This window comes from Myxine glutinosa, chromosome 14, assembly GCF_964187855.1.
Source record: "Myxine glutinosa chromosome 14, kmMyxGlut1.1, whole genome shotgun sequence".
In the NCBI taxonomy this organism is placed as follows: domain Eukaryota; kingdom Metazoa; phylum Chordata; class Myxini; order Myxiniformes; family Myxinidae; genus Myxine; species Myxine glutinosa.
The window spans coordinates 11,227,961-11,244,483 of NC_136274.1; the positions used below are offsets into that span (position 1 = coordinate 11,227,961).

At 45.8% G+C, this 16,523-nt stretch overlaps 1 protein-coding gene across 4 annotated transcripts in view; it reads right to left on the reverse strand.

Annotated features, from left to right (window-relative positions):
- Window positions 1-16,523, reverse strand: part of GLRA2 (glycine receptor alpha 2) — a 308,566-nt gene that overhangs the window by 42,862 nt on the left and 249,181 nt on the right. For all 4 annotated transcript variants that reach the window (XM_068135182.2, XM_078768142.1, XM_078768144.1 and 1 more), the window contains one exon: window positions 11,956-12,038. In XM_068135182.2, the coding sequence (XP_067991283.1) occupies window positions 11,956-12,038 (83 nt within the window). The remainder of the gene's footprint in view (window positions 1-11,955; window positions 12,039-16,523) is intronic.

Genomic DNA, 16,523 nt, shown 5'->3' on the forward strand with positions numbered 1-16,523 from the left:
ACCTCATGCCGTGTCAGCGGACATTTGTTTTTGGGATTGCTTTTCAGACTTAACTTCAATTTGACTTCCCTGAACAATAATTGTTGCATGTCAATGACATCATTGTCAATGTTGTGATGCAGCGCTTAAATATTTGCTTTTATTTTCTGTTTTTCAGGCTAAGCGTTGGTAACGATGGCAGAGGTGGTTTTTAAACTCGATTCAAGGGCTACAAAAGTACCACGCCTTGACATCGCCTGGGACCATGTCTTTGCCACGTGAGACAATCGACTGGTATTCTGACACCATTCACAACGCACAGTTTGACAAAGCTGAGAGAATCGGGGGAATCACGCAAGGATGGTGTCTATGACCAACTGAAAGATCATTGGGGTGAAGGTCCAACTGGCGGCTATCATCGACAATGCTACCAGGCATATACAAACAAAACTATGATTAGTAGACTTCTATCAAAGCCAACACCAGGGGCATCCGTGCAGCCAACATCAAGTGTACCACCAATCACTGGATTGAGGTTGAACCGTTCATCGCACACACCTACACTACCAGACACATGTATCATCTGTCAGCAAGTAGTCAAACGATCAAGATCGCGACAGGAGAAAGTATCCCAATGCTTAACAGACAGGGGCAGTGATCAACTTCTTGCTGCGGTGGAACGCAAAGGAGATGAAAGAGTGCTACTTGATATTATAGCAGACGACCTTATTGCTAAAGAAATCAAGTATCATAAGATATGCTACAGCTCATATACACGTGAAAGACAGAAAAAAAAGAAGAAAAAAAAACCACCACAAAAATCTACGTGAAAGACAGAAGATAGATGTTAACCCTTCCCCAGAAGGTAAAGGCCATGACAGGGCGTTTAAGCTGCTCGCTAACCACGTATCACAAAGTATCGTTGATGAATTGGATGTCGTCAAAATGACAGATCATACTAGTTATGGACCTCGCCGTGTATGCAAAAGCTCAGGAAATAGTCTGGAAGCAGCAAGAGGAATTCTCTCATGTCGTCCTCAGAATGGGAGGCTTTCGTACGTCCATGACTTTCCTGGCTGTACTTGGAAAGAGATTCGGAGACACAGGTCTCTCAGATCTTCTCGTAGAAGCTGACGTTGCAGCTGCTGGCTCTATCCCAGGTGTGATGGAAGGCAGATATTACAACAGGGCCATGAGAGCGCACAAGATTGTGATGGAAGGAATGCAGCGCCTACGATTGTTGTCCTTCAAGGAGTGGATGATTTCAACTGGGAAAGAAGAGGATCTGATGACAAGGGAGGAATTTGATAGTGTTTGCTCACACCTCAGTGCAGCTACTGTCACTGCACTGATAACCTCATCAAGGTGCAAGCGCCTCCTAGAGTTGTTTGGCGAATTCTGTGAAACTGACCGTGGACCTTTGGCAACGTTATGGGATTCATACATCGACCTCGTGTGTGTGCTTCTACGCTTCACAAGAGCTACTAGAGAGGGAAACTGGGACTTGCATCTTGCTTCAATCCACCAGATGCTGCCATAGATGTTCGCATATGAGAGGACGAACTATGCACGTTACCTGTCTGCATACTGGTGTGAAATGGTCGCACTGCCCGAGTCCCACCCAGAGAGTAACCGGTTGCTCCAAGGAGGATTCTTTGCTGTCCAGCGCAGTCCTGGCAGTGCATTTGCTCAAGTAGCCATATATCAAACCATTGAGCAAACGATGAACAGAGATTCCAAAACGAGTGGAGGGATAGTTGGTATCAGTCTCAACCGAGGTGCTGTGCAACGATGGATTCTAACCGTCCATGACAGAGCGATGATTCTGCAGTTGTGCAAGGGAATGGCAGGCTTGACAGATGCTGGAGGTCACATACGAAAAGATTCCAGTGCTCCACGCATTCTGAAGGATGAACGTGATGTGCGCAAGGTGATCGAGACTATCGACAGCTGGGTGAATCCGTTCTCTACAAGGGATACATCTGAGCCTCTTATCCACATTGCGTCCGGAGTTACAGCAACTGAGGAAATATCAGTCGACCTATTGACTGCAGCACAACAGGGACACCATGCCAACATACCACACAGTTATCATTAACATAACATTTATGTGTAATTCAATATTGTATTTAGTAATGACATACAGCAGTTATTATTCAGTGATGTCACACTGAAGTTAAGCCGGAAAAGCATCCTGCAACACAAAATATCCGCTAACGCGGCATGAGGTATTGATGCCAATCGTGGTGAAGTCCCTTGTAGAGGTGAACATTTATCTGAAAGTGATCATTAATACACCATTGGATAGGTAATTCAGTATACTTTCATGTGATACATACCACGTAGTGGTCAATTAATTCAAATTAAGAAGGCAGCCTGAAAAGCAACCCCACCCCCAAGTGGCAATCGACGCGAACCGTATTCACAGATTTCTGGGAAGCAATGTAAAAACGGTTGAAAGTGTACATTCATCGGTATATTTTCAATGTATTTATTCTATTTTATTCATATGGCACCCTAAGGATTCTAATGTAATAGATCTAGTTGACCTTTGGCGGTTTATAGTGGTTCCTGATTGATTGTAAGATATGCTTTAGTCGAAATGTTCACTTTTAACGGCGACGCATATTTACGGACAAGATACACAAATTGTCATATTCACCTCAATTATTGTCTGATTTATTCCAAGGATAGACCATAGGATAGGTATTTCATTCCTCTTTCCAGTGGTGTATGATATGTCATGATTAATGTATACCAAGAAGCACTATAGACTCTATAACACCAATACCCCCCCCCCCCCCCCCCCCCCATTTTGAAGCGTGTGAAAATTTACGCTTATCCACCCCTACCCACCTAACATAAAGTGCTGTTGACATTTTTCCCTTGCAGGCTTTGGGATTGACAACATGTGGATTCCCACTCCTAAATAGCTCAGGAACAATAAATCAATCGTCAAACCTTGGGGTGCAACAAAAGTGAACATATCTGGAAGTGGCCAGGGAGCTATCCCGCTCTTTCCTCGAAACTCCATCCACAGCTATCTATATCCGACAGATATCAATATCTACCAAAACGCTTTGCTTGCAAAACACAGAAGAGTTACATCCATCCAGTTACAACATTCACGAAGGCCTTTTCTTTGGCAGATTAATGATCAGTCCAACTTTCCACACTCCTGGTACTAGTTGCCATATTTCACCAAATAATTTATGTACAGTCACGTGAAAAAGTAAGTACACCCCATGTAAAGTTTTGACTTTTTCAACATATTTCAACACACAGCTATTTGATCTTCATTTCAACAATATTGATAGATAAAGGTGATATAATATAACAAATATCATGAAACATTTACATTTTGTAGTCCATTGTATAATTTAAATAAACATAAATGCCAATTTCGCATGTGGAAAAAGTAAGTACACCCCTACATTTATCACTACGTCAAATACCTAAAATTAGAACCAGGTGCACCAGCTCAGGTGCAAATGATTATAACATCGTTAGAGGATCTAGGAGGAACCTGTCTTATTTAAACCTCAGACATTTAGTTTGGTTTGCTATTTGTTGTTGAAGTGTGCGGCGTCACCATGCCTAGATCAAAAGAGCTCTCTGAGGCCTTCAGAAAGAAGGTTATAGATGCCTACGAGTCTGGGAAGGGATTTAAAAAGATCTCCAAACAATTTGAAATCAATCATTCGACTGTCCGGAAGATCATCTACAAGTGGAGAAGATTCCAAACAAGTGCCAACTTGTTCAGGCCAGGCCGCCCCAGCAATTTCAGCCCGAGAACAGACCACAAGATGCTGAAAAGTCTCTAAGAGCCCCAGAATGTCATCATGGGACCTCCAGGTAGCTCGTGCCACTGTTGATGTCAAAGTGCACGAGTCTACCATTAGAAAGAGCATGCACAAATTTGATCTACATGGGAGGTGTGCCAGGAGGAAAGCTTTGCTGTCCAGAAAGAACATCAGGGCAAGACTAACGTTTGCCAATGAACACCTAGGTAAAGACCAGGAACTTCTGGAACAATGTGCTCTGGACAGATGAGTCAAAGGTAGAGCTATTTGGCCACAGTACCAGAAGACATGTTTGGCAAAAACCAAAGACAGCATTTGACCACAAGAACCTGATACCAACTGTAAAGCATGGTGGTGGAAATATTATGGTTTGGGGCAGCTTTGCTGCATCAGGGCCTGGGCAGCTCACCATCATAGAATCCACGATGAATTCTTCATTGTACCAGAGGGTGCTTGAGGACAATGTGAGGCCATCTGTCGGAAAGTTGAAGCTCAACCGAAGGTGGACCTTGCAACATGACAATGACGCTAAACATATAAGTAAATCCACCAAGAAATGGCTGAAAAGAAAGAAATGGAGGGTTCTGGAATGGCCAAGTCAAAGCCCGGATCTAAATCCCATCGAGATGTTGTGGGGGGATTTGAAACGAGCTGTGCATGCAAGAAACCCCTCAAACATCGCACAGCTGAAAGAATTCTGCATGGAGGAGTGGGCAAACATTTCTCCCAGTCGATGTCAGAGACTGGTAGACAGTTATAAGAAACGCCTACTTGAGGTTGTTTCTGCCAAAGGGGGCAATCCCACCTATTAGAGCCAAGGGTGTACTTACTTTTTCCACATGCGAAATTTGCATTTTTGTTTATTTAAATTATACAATGGACTACAAAATGTAAATGTTTCATGATATTTGTTATATTTTATCACCTTTATATCTCTCAAATAGCTAGCTGTATGTTGATCAAATAGCTGTATGTTGAAATATGTTGAAAAAGTCAAAACTTTACATGGGGTGTACTTACTTTTTCACGTGACTGTATAACTGTTGTTGATGTCTCAAGAGTGAACTAGTACAGTTCAGCACTTATATTATCCATTCTTGGTTATTATTCTTTAAATTCTTTGTGACTTCCTTCACTTCATCTTCTTTGATAGGACCAATATATATGTGTACATCTGTTCTTGCATTTCCTGCAATATCAATTTGTTCTTCCACCATCCAAGTACTTCCTGAAAGTGTTCAGGCCAAACTCCCATCTCTTCTTTCTTTGATGTGAACATCCTTCCTTATTTATCTTTCACTGGTTTCTTTCTCTTCCATTCTTTGATCTGATGTCAACTTGCCTGATGATGAAGCTTCATCGCGAACGGTCGTGTTCCGAGATCTTGCTAGTGGTCGGGAGAAGGACATCTTGATAGTGGTCGTGAGGAGGGGAACTGCGGACTGAGAGCTGCGGTTTCCATGCAGAGATTTTGTGGACAAGCACGGCTGGAAGAGTGAGCTGCATGCCAAGCTCGTTCGCTTCACGCGGGAGGCCTACTTTGCGCCAATGAGCATGTTTCGCGTGCAAAGACGCCAAGGCCTCAGACGATCCCGACGATTCTTGAGGAGACACCCCAGCCGATTTGAGCTAAGTGCCACACAAAGAACACATACTTATTTTCCAATTCTTATTCCCTTTGTCTGTATTCAGGTCTGTTTGGGAGCGCTCCATTTAGGAATCATAGTTTTATTTTGCCGTGTTTTCTTTTGTCACCGGCATTTTATTTAATAAAACCGGTATTTTTGTACAGTTCACTTTCTCGTTGTTCGAGTTAATTTATCCAGGTGTGAAGACTGTCGGTGGGATCCGTGAAGGTAAGCACTCTTCGGCCTCTTCCCCCCCCACCCCCCCAACATGTATTCTCCGCTATATTTTGACTGAACGCCTCGGAGTGTTAAGCTAGTTTGGTCATCTGTGTCACCCTGCGGTATTGACCACACAATATTTAACACGTTACATTTGTTATCTGTGCCTGTCAATCCTGACAAATCTCACACTCTTACAATGTCTCTCCGAAAGGACCGACTGGACAACCCTCCCATCTACTTTCTCAACAATCCTCTCCAAGAAGTTCTGTCGTTCAAGCTTTTGGGTCTCACTATCTGCCATGATCTTTCTTGGGAAAACCACATTTCCAAGCTGGCCTCCAAAGCCAGTCGCCGACTGGGCATCCTCCGTCGTGCGAAGTCCTTCCTTGGCACACCTGAGCTCCTCACCACATACAAGGCTTTCATCCGCAGCTCAATGGGATACTGTTCCCCCCTCTGGGCTGGTGCTCCTGCCTCACACCTTGCTCGGCTTCACGCTGTTGAGGCCAAAGCTTTCAGAATCATTGGAATCTCCTGCGATGTAGTCAACTCCGAGGGCCTTTCACTCACTCACCGCAGGCAGGTTGGTGGTCTTTCTGTCTTCTACCGACTCCTCTCCGGCCTTGCTCCCCCAGCTCTCTCTGTGCTCTGTCCCCCCAATATTCCTTCAGGTCGCACAAGATCTGCCTGCAACCCTCTTATGGTTAAACTGCCAAAGTCTAGGCTCTCTGCTCACCTTCACTCTTTCATTCCCCTTTTCTCCCGCCTCTGGAACAAACTCCCCCACTCCCTTCAATCCCACTCCTCCCTCCAGGTCTTTAAAATAGCTGTTCACCACCATCTCTTATCTTCCCCCATCGAAAACCTTGATCTTTTCTACCCCCGGTAATTCACCCCAGAGTCCTTGCAGTGTTCATATGTTTTATTCCTCTCCCACCTCCCCCCAAGTCCTCCCGATGTCCCTGCTCTCAAATGTTGTGTTTGTGTCCTTCCCCCTCTCTCCCCATCTTGTCTGCCGCTCCCCTTGTTTTTTGTGTTTTGTGTGTCGGTTTGTCTTTTTGTGTGATTAATGTTAGCTCTTTCACGAGCCTCGATCTTGTATACAAAAAATATATAAAAAAAAAAAAAATTGTTTGTGTCCTTTATGACGTCCTTAAAAACAGTAAGTTTCCTGTTTGAAATGATTTTCGATTTTGTTTGATTGCCAGACAGGCAGATGGGGTATAAAAAAAAAATCGCACCGTGTCCGAGGGAAGCGGTGCAGTTTGGCAGTATGTGTGCAATCCATGCAAGTTACGGGACCTTCAGACACTGACAACAGTTTTTCTGGATGCAAAATGCCAGTTTACTTAAGATTGTGCACAATTTGATTTGATATGATTACCCTCCGTTGGACTTAGTCAGAAACCGGGGCTTATGGATTGGGTCTCGTCCGTCTATCCGTCTGTAACCATGTCTTGGAGATGTATGGACCGATTTTATTCATACTTGTCACAAAGACACAAAGACAACACATGACGGTATACATATGCACATCATTATTTTTTCGATATCAGATCCGAGATGGGCGACTGGCGGCCATTTTGTTACTTAAACATGTCTTCGACCATTTCTCAGACAAGCATGGTCCAATTTTGTTCAAACTTGTCACAAAGACAATGCACGAGAGTACACATATGTAGACGATTTTGTTTTGTCATCATACCAAAGATGGCCAACTGGTGGCCTTTAATTCCGTACAGCAAAATTACTAAAACCATGGGGGCTATGACATTTTATGTCGTTTTCTCCTTACTAGAGTAGCTCATGGTGGTTGAGTATGCACTTTATTGTACAGACCTAAACTCTTCAGGAATCCACTAATTGAAGGTCCAGGAACAATATTTGGTTGGTAACACATTTGCCACTGACGGCGAAATAGCTGAAATGGCCACACCCCTTTTTGGGCCACGCCCCCTTTTTTGCCGTGACTGTATCTACAGAACCGTTGGACCTAGGAGGTTGCCCGACCACTCAAAATTTGCGCAATGGCCACATTATGGGGGGTCAGTAATACATTTTCATATCCAAAAGTCAATGGTTTTTAAGATAATTGCCAAAAACCGATTTCAACATGTTACGAACTACAATATTATTCGTAATTGTTCCTGTTCCTGTTCCTATTGTTCAATTACTTGATTCCTGAAGAGTCTAGACTAGACTAGAGTCTAGACTAGAGTCAAGACTAGAGTCTAGACTAGAGTCTAGACTAGAATTTAGTCTAGAGTCTAGACTAGAGTCTAGACATGGCTAGAAATTATGAAGTTATGAAGAGTTTGTTGAGACCAGATTTCAGGATAAGGAGAAGCACCTACATGATACAATCCCTACCAACCGCAAGACTGTTTTCGTGAAACGTACTTCTACTCCGTTCACAGCGAAGAAATCGATGGCGAAAAAGGATGCAGCGGAAACGGTTAGGTACATTGACTATGCTAGAGAAAGAGGGTACAGCATGCTAGAACTCCTGAAGTATGAATTGACCAGCACATCCCAGTTCCTCACCACTGAATGTAAAGATGGCATCAAATTGAAGAAGCCCGATAAAGCCTCCTTAGCCAGGGAACTTGTCAGTCGCCTTCCACAGGAGACGAGGAATGTAAAGAGTGACGCTCAGATGACAATAGTGGACTTCATGGCACTTGTGCGTAAACTACCGATGAAAAAGATGGGCCTTCACACATTCGGGGAATTGGCTGAGAGTCTTTCCAACAGGATTCTTGCTACAGGCTCCGTGTCCACAAGAATAGACATTATTTTTGATGTTTATCAAAAATCATCAATCAAGCAAATGGAACGGGCACAGCGAAGTTCCTCAGAACAAATCACAATCACCATTGGGTCTGACAATCAGAAACTCCCTGTCGATCTTGATATGTTCTGGAGCTCAATGTTGAACAAAGTTCGGTTGCAGGAGTATGTCTTCAAGTGGATGCTGCAGAATGTCGAGTCGGACAAGGAAATATTCTTTGGAGGAGTATATGGGGGTGAATGCAGGAAACTGTTAGCTGGCACTGAAACACAGATCGCAGAGCTCTCAAGCAACCAAGAAGAAGCCGACGACAGAATCATGTTCCATATTAATGATGGTGTTGTGAAACACGGGGTTCAATCAGTCTTGGTCGACTCGCCTGACACAGATGTCTTTGTCAACCTCATCTTCCACTTCAACACAACCTGGCAACTACAAAAGCTGTACGTGAAGCTTGGTAACCGGAAAACAAAGAAAACTGTACCAGTCCACATGTTGGTTGATCAACTGGACAACGGTTTGGTGTCGTGTCTCCCAGCCATTCATGCTCTCAGCGGTTGCGACAGTACCAGCAAGGTGGGTCCAAAGCTGTCTGGCCTGAAAGCATCCATCGATCTCTCCCTACTGGAAGGGTTTGGTGTAGAAGAACTGTCACCACAGATAACAAGCAATGCTGAAAAGTTCCTTGTGTCTGGATTAAAGAAGACCGACTGTTCCACTTTCGATGAATATCGATGGGAGCAGTACCACAACTCCAAGAAAGAACTGGACTTCAACCAGCTTGTGTGCTGTTCATCAACGCTACGAGAACACATAAAGCGAGCATTTCTTCAGTGTAAGATGTGGTTGCAAGCCCCAACTCCTGCCGTCACCAAACCAGATCCACTCCAGTATGGGTATGAAGCAACGGACGTTGGCATAACACCAGTGATACTGCCAGTATCGTGCAGGCCCGATGACCTGCCTCCTCCATGCAAATGCCCAAGAGCATGTATGAGTACCAAAACGTGCACTTGCAGAGACAGGAACATTAAATGTGTCACGTTTTGTGGCTGTAGTAAAGGCGAAAAGTGTAGAAATCCAAATAAGTAAATTCCAAAATAGGATGATGCAAAAGGTATAAGTGTCATATAATGTTGTGGCCTTGGTGGTATCATACAATTGTAGTTCGTAACATGTTGAAATCGGTTTTTGGCAATTATCTTAAAAACCATTGACTTTTGGATATGAAAATGTATTACTGACCCCCCATAATGTGGCCATTGCGCAAATTTTGAGTGGTCGGGCAACCTCCTAGGTCCAACGGTTCTGTAGATACAGTCACGGCAAAAAAGGGGGCGTGGCCCAAAAAGGGGTATGGCCATTTCAGCTATTTCGCCGTCAGTGGCAAATGTGTTACCAACCAAATATTGTTCCTGGACCTTCAATTAGTGGATTCCTGAAGAGTTTAGGTCTGTACAATAAAGTGCATACTCAACCACCATGAGCTACTAGAGTACCTTGTTTATTACATAATAAAGTATCATGAAATAACTATAAACCTTTTTTCAACTGTTTTTGAGACCCGCATTCTTTTTGCATAAAAACAAACAATTAGCCTTTAGAACCCTTTGGAATTAGCCTTTAGAACCCTTTGGAATTACCCTTTATAACCCATTATAACGCTTTAGATCTCTTTAGAATTATCCTTTAAAACCCCTCAGAATTACCCTTTAGAACCCTTTAAACCCCTCAGAATTACCCTTTAGAACCCTTTAGAATTACCCTTTAGAATTACCCTTTAGAAACCTTCAGAAACCTCGATCGTAAACGAAAGTTTGTGGACGGACAGAAAGACAGAAGCGAACAATTGCTTAACCATGCGTTTTGCTTTGCGTGCGCGGGGGTAATAAAGTCTACGCCTTCTTCGGGCCATCTTTAATGATGAGCAATTGGCCTTGACAAACAATATCATTACCAAGGATGGAAAAGTTGGAATCATGTTGGTAAAAGTGATGTTGGAGAAACGTCACTTGGAAGGTTCACAATATTGAATTTTTACCTCAGATACAAATCTATGGCCTTCTGTAGTTCCACAGTAGCAGCTCCTTCGCCCAGAGAGAGTGAACGGGTGAGAGTGAACGGGTGAGAGTGAACGGGGGAGAATGAACGGGTGAGAGTGAACGGGTGAGAGTGAACGGGTGAGAGTGAACGGGTGAGAGTGAATGGGTGAGAGTGAACGGGTGAGAGTGAACGGGTGAGAGTGAACGGGTGAGAGTGAACGGGTGAGAGTGAGAGTGAGAGTGAGAGAGAGAGAGTCAGTCAGAGAGACAGAGAGAGAGAGTGATAGTCAGACAGAGAGAGACAGAGAGAGAGAGTGATAGTCAGACAGAGAGAGACAGAGAGAGAGAGTGATAGTCAGACAGAGAGAGACAGAGACAGAGAGACAGAGAGACAGAGACAGAGAGACAGAGAGACAGAGAGACAGAGAGACAGAGAGACAGACAGAGACAGAGAGACAGACAGAGACAGAGACAGAGACAGAGAGACAGAGAGAGAGACAGAGACAGAGAGAGAGAGAGAGAAAGACAGAGAGAGAGAGACAGACAGAGACAGAGAGACAGAGAGATAGTCAGCCAGAGAGACAGAGACAGAGACAGAGACAGAGAGAGAGAGAGAGAGAGAGAGAGAGAGAGAGAGAAAGAAAGAAGAGGAGAGGGAACAAAGACAAACAAACGAAGACAAATCATTCTTTCTTCGTGCTCAGGGCACTCACCGTTGATCATGTGTGTTTGGTCGTAGATGGATTACAGGAGTGCTTCCGTCAATGTTGAAAACAACAGGCACTTCAATTTCACCTCAATGCAATCAATCTCGCCAAGCTCTACCTCCACGCAAGGTGCCGCCATTACACACAGATTGCAGAAAAACAAAACGGTCCCAAGGTGCGGGCATCGCCGAAACCAGGTGCCCCTTACATCATCCACCACCGCAGGTACTTAATTATTGGTTGAGCAAACGCTCGCTAATTGTAACTTCCCTAACAATACCGGTGCATCGCCAAGAGCGAAGCGATTCCGCAGGTGTGCTCGACTACCGTGGGCTGGCGGGAAAAAATTCCGCAGGTGCGCTTGATTATCGCGGGCTGGCGGGAAAAGGACAGTCGGTGCAAAAAAAGGCCGAGCAAGACAAAAAGAAAGACCAATATTTTAAGAGCAGGATTTGGAGGTCAAAGGGATCAGTGAGAAAATACGGCAACTGATAAAATCAGGTGTTCATGTCCTTGATGACCTCAACACTCGACTGTTTGCGAACCCCGAAGAGCCTCGAGAATATAAAACAGGATTTCTTTCATTCCCCGCCTTCATCCTTCTCGATTGCTTCTGCAAATGGATTTCCAGTGTACAAATGTTCTGCTTTCAAATTGATATTCTCGCTCTTGGCTCGACTTGGTTCACCCCGTTTATTTTATCGTTTCTTATTGCACAGTCGAGAAAAATTGCAAACGAAAAGTCGAGTCTCACAGAAGGGTGAGATGAAACGAGGTACTCACAACTCTCCAGTTGAATAGCGCAAGTCTGCACATCCATGGGGAAGTTCTTGAGATCCATTGGGCAGGAAAGGATCAGCGTGAGTCTGTGGTTAACACGAGGTCAAGGTATTTAGAACCAGCCATTTTACACAACACCCTCACACCAAAACAGGAAGTCCGAGTATTACCCTGGTTGGTTTATATTATACACAATACACATGTCTTGGTGATTTGGGATCACTTGTGATTTTTTTACGCTTTGGAAATAACAATGCTCTTTTTCCTTCTGGAAATGAGAGATTTACACATGTTATGTTTTGGAACGACAGTTGGGTATAATACACGAAGTCTTCGGGATCTGGTTACATACAAAAAGTGGATATTAATATTGAATCCAAAACTTTCTACATCAAATACATTTTTGCTATTTGTGAAAATGAGGGCTGGCAGGATAGCTTAGAGGTGTGCGGACTCACCTTAGACTGGAGTTATACCCTTAAAGATGTACCCTTAGACTGGAGTTATACCCTTAGGGATGTACCCATAGGGCTGTACCCTTAGAGCTATACCCTATGTTTGAATATATCAACCCAGCTATAAGTTGTCATTCTGGTGTTTCAGAAGTAAGGTGTTTCATCAATGTGTGTGCATCCATTGGATAGACGTTAAACTGGGTGTCCATCTGTCGGCATCAGGTGATGGTCGATAAAGATCCCACGGTGTCCTTCCCGAAGAGTTGGCGAGTTATCGCTGGCATCATGGAACAAATTCCAAATTCAAATTCCTGAGCTGGGAAGACAACAGTAAACCATCCTGCATAACATCTGCCGAGGGTCTGTTTCGACATCACTGACACCCTGTCAAGAGGAGTGTACATTTCATTGATTGATTCGGATTGATTTGTCTGTCTGTCTGTGAGCACAATATGTCAAAATGTTATGGACGGATTAAGACAAAACTTTGTGGACAGGTTGGATGTTTGACAGGGACAAATTGATTCGATTTTGGTTAAGATCCCGATCCGGATCCTATAATTTTTTCAGCGATTCTTCACCATTGAGATATGGGACAAAAAAACGATATATGGCGTGATATCTTAAAAAATTGTGAACGGATTCGGACGAAACTTAGTGGACAATTTGGGTGTGTGACAAGGAAAAATTGATTCGATTTTAGTGAAGATCTGGATATTATTGAGAATTTTAAAAGTGATTTTTAAGCATTGAGAGATGGGGCTAAAACTGATATACAGCACGAAATCTCAAGTTATGGACGAATTGTGAGAAAACTTGGTGGATGAGTTGGTTAGGTGACAAGAACAAGCCGATTCGATTTTGGTTCAGGTTGGAATCCAGATCTGGCCTATCAGTGGGATACAAAACGTAAAGTGTTCAGTGTGGCGGAGGTATGCTCTCTTCCGGTACAGTTCCAGTTTAGGTAATGCGCTTATTTAAACTTTTGCTCTAAAATCGAGGTTTCTACCATAAAAATAACTACAAGCATTAGTTCAATGGACTTCATATTACAGTTTGAGTTTTTGTTACTAAATCAATTGTAATCATAGATTTATGAACAAGGGCAGAGGGGATAAAACATATGCTTGACCAACAGGCAGGACTTTTGCATTTGGCTTTAGTCCTGGGCAGTAGGCCTGTCCCTGTATGGCAAATACCATGGGATTTTGAACTTTCACAACCAAGTGTAGCTGGAATGGTGAAATCGTCCGCCCGTCAGTTCCTCCGTCAGTTCCTCGGTCAGTTCGTCCGTCAGTTCGTCCGTCAGTTCGTCCGTCAGTTCGTCCGTCAGTTCGTCCGTCAGTTCGTCCGTCAGTTCGTCCGTCAGTTCGTCCGTCAGTTCGTCCGTCAGTTCGTCCGTCAGTTCGTCCGTCAGTTCGTCCGTCAGTTCGTCCGTCAGTTCGTCCGTCAGTTCGTCCGTCAGTTCGTCCGTCAGTTCGTCCGTCAGTTCGTCCGTCAGTTCGTCCGTCAGTTCGTCCGTCAGTTCGTCCGTCAGTTCGTCCGTCAGTTCGTCCGTCAGTTCGTCCGTCAGTTCGTCCGTCAGTTCCTCCGTCAGTTCCTCCGTCAGTTCCTCCGTCCGTTCCTCCGTCAGTTCCTCCGTCCGTTCCTCCGTCAGTTCCTCCGTCCGTTCCTCCGTCAGTTCCCCCGTCAGTTCCCCCGTCAGTTCCCCCGTCAGTTCCCCCGTCAGTTCCCCCGTCAGTTCCTCCGTCAGTTCCTCCGTCCGTTCCTCCGTCCGTTCCTCCGTCCGTTCCTCCGTCCGTTCCCCCGTCCGTTCCCCCGTCAGTTCCCCCGTCAGTTCCCCCGTCAGTTCCCCCGTCAGTTCCCCCGTCAGTTCCATCCGTCAGTCCATCCGTCAGTCCATCCGTCAGTCCATCCGTCAGTCCCTCCGTCAGTCCATCCGTCAGTCCATCCGTCAGTCCCTCCGTCAGTCCATCCGTCAGTCCATCCGTCAGTCCATCCGTCAGTCCATCCGTCAGTCCATCCGTCAGTCCATCCGTCAGTCCATCCGTCAGTCCATCCGTCAGTCCATCCGTCAGTTCCTCCCTCAGTTCCTCTGCCAGTCCATCCGTCAGTCCATCAGTCAGTCCCTCCGTCAGTCAATCCGTCAGTCAATCCGTCAGTCAATCCGTCAGTCCATCCGTCAGTCCATCCGTCAGTTCCTCCGTCAGTTCATCCGTCAGTTCATCCGTCAGTTCCTCCGTCAGTTCCTCCGTCAGTTCCTCCGTCCGTTCCTCCGTCCGTTCCCCCGTCCGTTCCCCCGTCCGTTCCCCCGTCAGTTCCCCCGTCAGTTCCCCCGTCAGTTCCCCCGTCAGTTCCCCCGTCAGTTCCCCCGTCAGTCCATCCGTCAGTCCATCCGTCAGTCCATCCGTCAGTCCATCCGTCAGTCCATCCGTCAGTCCATCCGTCAGTCCCTCCGTCAGTCCCTCCGTCAGTCCATCCGTCAGTCCATCCGTCAGTCCATCCGTCAGTCCATCCGTCAGTCCATCCGTCAGTCCATCCGTCAGTCCATCCGTCAGTCCATCCATCAGTTCCTCCCTCAGTTCCTCTGCCAGTCCATCCGTCAGTCCATCAGTCAGTCCCTCCGTCAGTCAATCCGTCAGTCAATCCGTCAGTCAATCCGTCAGTCCATCCGTCAGTCCATCTATCAGTTCCTCCGTCAGTTCATCCGTCAGTTCATCCGTCAGTTCATCCGTCAGTTCCTTTGTGAGTTCCTCCGTCAGTTCCTCCGTCAGTTCCACCGGCAGTTCATCCGGCAGTTCATCCGTCAGTTCATCCGTCAGTTCCTCCGTCAGTCCATCCGTCAGTCCATCCGTCAGTCCATCCGTCAGTCCATCCGTCAGTCCATCCGTCAGTCCATCCGTCAGTCCATCCGTCAGTTCCTCCGTCAGTTCCTCTGTCAGTTCCTCCGTCAGTTCCTCCGTCAGTTCCTCCGTCAGTTCCTCCGTCAGTTCCTCCGTCAGTTCATCCGTCAGTTCCTCCGTCAGTTCCTCCGTCAGTCCATCCGTCAGTCCATCCGTCAGTTCCTCTGTCAGTTCATCCGGCAGTTCATCCGTCAGTTCCTCCGTCAGTCCATCCGTCAGTCCATCCGTCAGTTCCTCTGTCAGTTCATCCGTCAGTCCATCCGTCAGTCCATCCGTCAGTTCCTCTGTCAGTTCATCCGGCAGTTCATCCGTCAGTTCCTCCGTCAGTCCATCCGTCAGTTCCTCTGTCAGTTCATCCGTCAGTTCCTCTGTCAGTTCCTCCGTCAGTTCCTCCGTCAGTTCATCCGTCAGTTCATCCGTCAGTTCCTCCGTCAGTTCCTCTGTCAGTTCATCCGTCAGTTCCTCCGTCAGTCCATCCGTCAGTCCATCCGTCAGTTCCTCCGGCAGTTCATCCGGCAGTTCATCCGTCAGTTCCTCCGTCAGTCCATCCGTCAGTCCATCCGTCAGTTCCTCTGTCAGTTCATCCGTCAGTTCATCCGTCAGTTCCTCCGTCAGTCCATCCGTCAGTTCCTCTGTCAGTTCATCCGTCAGTTCATCCGTCAGTTCCTCCGTCAGTCCATCCGTCAGTCCATCTGTCAGTTCATCCGTCAGTTCATCCGTCAGTTCCTCCGTCAGTCCATCCGTCAGTCCATCCGTCAGTTCATCCGTCAGTTCCTCCGTCTGTTCCTCCGTCCGTCAGTCCGTAAACACTTACAACTTCTTCTCCGAAACCGTTGAAAGGATTGTGACCAAACTTGGCACAAGTGATATTTGTTATGTTGTGACTAAAGTTTGTGAACGGCATTAAACAAATCTGGCCCTGAGGGCATCTACGGGGTGGAGGGGGTGGGGAGGTTGCCCCCCAAAATAGGTATTGGCTTTCTTCTCAGAAATACACACACGATTTCGATGAAACTTCACCACAACCTTAATCACCCAAGATGTACCAATGTTTGTTCAAGGCATTAGAAAAATTGGGGTCAGAGGAGGTATATGGGGTTGCGGGAGGGGAGGGGTTTGCCCCCCAAAATAGGTATTTTTTTGTTTGTTTGTTTAAAGTCTTATGGTTATGTTAGTGTGATTCTACGTGCTGCCCTGTCTTCTAGCAACCATT